This window comes from Carlito syrichta, unplaced genomic scaffold, assembly GCF_000164805.1.
Source record: "Carlito syrichta isolate Samal-C Ts95f unplaced genomic scaffold, Tarsius_syrichta-2.0.1 Scaffold311851, whole genome shotgun sequence".
Classification (NCBI taxonomy): Eukaryota; Metazoa; Chordata; class Mammalia; order Primates; family Tarsiidae; genus Carlito; species Carlito syrichta.
Genome location: NW_007255947.1, coordinates 1,267 through 5,653, shown reverse-complemented (window position 1 = coordinate 5,653; position 4,387 = coordinate 1,267). Strand labels below are relative to the sequence as shown.

Here is a 4,387-nt window from a genome sequence, read left to right as displayed (position 1 = left end):
TGCTGGGCTCCGGCGATCCTTCCATCTCAGCCTTCCAAGTAGCTGGAACTACAGGCGCGTGCTACCATGCCCGGCTGATTTTTTTATTTATTGTAGCAATGAGGTCTCGCCAAGTTGCCCAGGCGGGTCTCGAACCCGTGGGCTCAAGGCAATCCACTCACCTCAGCCTCCCAAGGCGCAGGATTACAGGCTGAGCCACCGAACCCAGCTAAGTACACCGTCTTAGGGGCACATCTTTCTAGGGAGTTGGGCCCCAGCTCCACCTCCAAGGGGGTCTTACTCCCTACAAGGCACATCACTGAGCTCTGCGCTTGCTGTTCTCTGGCCCCCACATCCAGTGCTGCAACCTGAGTGTGAGCGAGAGTCCTCGAGATCCTCTGGGGTTCAAGGTATCTGATCTGACCATTCCCAAGCACAGGCACCTGCTCCAGGTGAGCACAGGTGGGGCCGGGCCGGCAGGGCTCCCCCCCAGCCCTGGGACCTCACGCCGGGCTCCCTGCCTCCACTCCCGTCCCACCCCCAGGCCAAGAACCAGGAAGAAAAGAGACTGTGGGTGCACTGTCTGCAGCGCCTCTTCTTTGAGAACCACCCCGCCTCCATCCCTGCCAAGGTACAGCTGGGGTCCCTCAGGGTGCTGGAGAGAACCTTCCCCCGATACCCTGAAAGACCCTCCGCGTGCAGGGGTATTCGCTTACAACCTGATCGCTCAACGTGCAAAATCACTCTACCTGGGTTTGAATCACAGCTCTGCCACGTCCTTGCTTTGGGACCTTGGGCAAGTAACTTACCTCTTTGGGCTTCAGTTTTCTCACCTGGAGGAATAACAACCCTACCTTCTAGGATTGTGGTGATGATCAGTGGTCATCGGCCATGTCATGTGCCTGACCTGTAGCAGCACCCGTTAAAGGAAATGACTGTGGTGCTTGGACCACTCTCCCTGGGCTGCTCCCTGGGACCCACATCCCCAACCCTTATCTTCCTCTGTTTCAGGCAAAACAAGTTCTCCTTGAAAACAGCCTGCACTGTGAGTTGAGGCCTCGGGTTGGGAGGATGTGGCAAGAGAAATCACTTGCAAGAAGAAGCTGCTGACCCCAAAACTCTCCCCACAGGGGCTCCAAAAAGTAAGCCTGTCCCAGAGCCTGTGACACCTCCTCTTGGGTCTCCGCAACCTCGAGATGCTAGAAGTTTCACTCCTGGACGGAGGAACACAGGTAGAGAATATGGAACCCTAAGCCCCGGCGCCCCCAGCCGCCCTGGCCCTCAGGACCCTGGAGCTGGGTCCACAAGGGGGCTCTGACCCGCCTCTCCCACAGCTCCATCTCCGGGACCCTCCGTGATTCGCCGCGGCCGCAGACCCTCTGGTGAGTACCCACCACCTCACGATGAACCAGTTATTGGGGTGGCAGCTGGGGTCCTGACATCGCTGTGCCCTCCTCACAGAGCCAGTGAAGGAGTCTTACGTCATGCTCCCACTGAACGGTCAGTGACTGCTCCAGCCCAGCCTGGGCCGTCCCTGTCTCTCCCCTGGGATTGGGTTGGGGAGCACTGGTTGGGGCAGCTCATCCGTTACAGGGAATGGCTGTGGTTCGCCGACATCTCACTAACCCTCGTTTCTTTCTCATCTCTTCATCCCCAGCTAAGTCTGGACTCCAGGTAAGAGATATCCTGAGGTGGGGTCTGGGGACCAGGTCCTAGGTCTGCTGGAGAAGGGAGCGTCACAGGCAGGGGATCGGGGCTTGGACTCCTCCCTCTGAGGGAGGAGTCTGGCTCTGGCCTTCCATCCCTCTCTCCTCCCAGCATGCCGGCAGTGAAGGGGAGCTCTACTCCCCCTCCGAATCCAAGCAACCCGTTCCAGCTTCTGGGCCCCCTGAGGACCTGGAGGATGTAGGACCCCCCACGCTGGACCCCTCTGGGACCTCCATTACTGAAGAAATTCTGGAACTCCTGAACCAGAGAGGGCTTCGAGATCCAGGGGTGAGCTGGGAGTCTCATCGTGGTATCCTTGGGCCCTGGGCTTGGGCAGACAGACCCGGGACCAGGTGGGCCAGTCTACCCTGGTGTCTTTAGCCTCTTTCCCTGTGCCCACCACAGCCATCAGCCCATGACATTCTCAAGCTCCCCGGAGACTCCCAGGTGCCAGGCGACAGCGAAGCCCTCACATTCCAAGCCCTGCCCAGCCGGGACTCTTCAGAAGAGGAGGAGGAGGAAGAGCTGGAGCTGGACGAGCGGGGACCTTCCCCACTCCACGCCTTGGAGGGGCTCGAAAGTTCCAGTGCAGCTGAAATTCCCGACATTCCCGGCCTTACCAACATTCCTGACGTACCCAACCTCCCTGAAATTCCCGGCCATTCTGAAATTCCGGAAGTTCCCCGCCTTTCTAGTCTGTCTGACATTTCCAGTGTTTTTGAAATGCCCTGCCTTCCAGCCATACCCAGTGTCCCTGACATTCCCAGTCTTCCCAGCACGCCTGCCCTCCCCTGTGACTCGTGGCTGCAGGAGCCAGCTGAGGATCTAGCCACCAGGAGAGAACTGTTCCCTGGCAGCAATCCTGGGAAACTGGGAGAGGTCCCCTCAGAAAGCAGGGCAGGGCAGGAGGATGAAGAAGGGGTGTCATTCCCAGATTTCCAGCCCCAGGATGTCACCCAACATCAGGGATTCCCAGATGAGCTGGCTTTCCGCTCTTGCTCAGAAATCCGAAATGCCTGGCAGGCATTGGAGCAGGGGCAGCTGGCCCGGCCTGGCTTCCCAGAGCCACTGCTGATCCTGGAGGATTCGGATCTGGGTGGAGATGGCGAGAGTGGGAAGGCAAGAGCCCCAAGTTCAGAGAGGGCAGCGTCCCGAGTGCGAGAGCTAGCCCGGCTTTACAGCGAGCGGATTCAGCAGATGCAGCGGGCTGAGACCCGGGCATCCACCACCGCGCCCCGCCGCCGGCCACGGGTTCTGGCCCAACCCCAGCCATCCCCCTGCCTGCCCCAGGAGCAGGCCGAGCCAGGTGAGATCCAGGGGTTTGTGGTCAGCGGAGGGGACCCAAGCTGAGGTGTCAATTCTGACTCAGTCCTCTTTCTGCATTCAGGGCCCCTGCCTGCCTTTGGACACGTTCTGGTATGTGAGCTGGCCTTCCCGCTGACCTGTGCCCAGGAATCTGTCCCCCTGGGCCCTGCTGCCCGGGTTCAAGCTGCCACACCTTTGGCTAAGCAGGGAGGCCATCTGGAGGGCCAGGATTTAAGTGTTTCAGATTTGCCTGAGCAAGACCATCTAGACACCTGCGTCCCACCTACTACCTCTGTGCCTGAACAAGGAGGCTCCACGACTGTCCAGGCCCCAGCCCTACCTTTGCCCAAGCAGGATGGCCTTCCTGACATCCAGGTGCCAGCTGTTACAACTTTGCCTGATCAAGGCCACCTGGAAATACAAGCACCAGCTCCCATTCCTCTGCCTGAACCCACAAGCCACGTGGATGTACAGGTTCCATTGATCACCTGTTTTCCTGAGCAAGGACACCGTGTGAACATCCAAGATCCCGCCACCCCAGCCTTACCCAAGCAGAGTTCTGATGTCATAGTTTCGGCCACCCCTCCTGTGCCCAAGCAAGCAGACCGTGTAGACAGCCAGGGCCCAACCAGCATCCCAGAAACTAAACGGAGAGGTTGTGGGGATGGTCAGGGCCCAGACATAGTCGCCAGTCAAGCCACCAACCTTCTGCTTATGCATGGAAGCAGCCTGGACCATGGGGTCCCAGCCAACGCCACCCCGCCATTGCCATGTGACCTCCCAGACAGCCAGGTTCCCGGTTCCTCACCCTTGCCTGCCCACGGAAGCCACCTGGACCATCGGATCCCAGCCGACGCCTCACTGTCTTTGTCCCAAGACCTCCCAGACTCTCAGGTTCCAGCTGCCACACTTTTGTCCCTGCCACAAGGCCTCACGGACATGCGGGTCCAAGCCCTCCCAACTTTACCCAAGCAGGGAGGCCTCCCAGACATCCAGGGTCCAGCCGCTGCACCTCTGCTTCAGGAGCAAAGCCTCACAGACGCACCGGACCAAAAACCCACACATTTGTCGGAGCAGAAGAGCCTCACGGACGTTCGTGTTCCAGCTCCTGCACCTGTCCCCGAGCAAGGAGACTCTCCGGTCATCCAGAGCCTGTTACCCACCCTCGTTCAGACCACTGTGGTTCTGTCCAAACCAGAAGGCCACTCGGCCTCTCATGTTGCCAGGTCAGAGTCTTCAGACGTGACCCCACCCCGGAGCCCCCTGCTCCCCAGCCGTCAGCTCCTGGGCCCCAACGCAGCTGCCCTCTCGAGATACCTGGCAGCCTCATACATCAGCCAGAGCCTGGCTCGGCGGCAGGGGCCTGGGAGAGAAGCCTCCCTGGCCTCCCGGGGCG

At 59.8% G+C, this 4,387-nt stretch overlaps 1 protein-coding gene across 1 annotated transcript in view; it reads left to right on the top strand.

Moving 5' to 3' along the window:
• PLEKHG2 (pleckstrin homology and RhoGEF domain containing G2) overlaps window positions 1–4,387 on the top strand; it is an 11,329-nt gene that overhangs the window by 6,726 nt on the left and 216 nt on the right. The window contains 11 exon segments of the mRNA XM_021718129.1: window positions 339–431; window positions 524–610; window positions 991–1,024; window positions 1,110–1,211; window positions 1,314–1,361; window positions 1,441–1,479; window positions 1,637–1,653; window positions 1,798–1,974; window positions 2,092–2,992; window positions 3,074–4,385; window position 4,387. The exon segment at window position 4,387 is cut by the window's right edge and continues 216 nt beyond it. Of these exon segments, the coding sequence (XP_021573804.1) occupies window positions 339–431; window positions 524–610; window positions 991–1,024; window positions 1,110–1,211; window positions 1,314–1,361; window positions 1,441–1,479; window positions 1,637–1,653; window positions 1,798–1,974; window positions 2,092–2,992; window positions 3,074–4,385; window position 4,387 (2,811 nt within the window).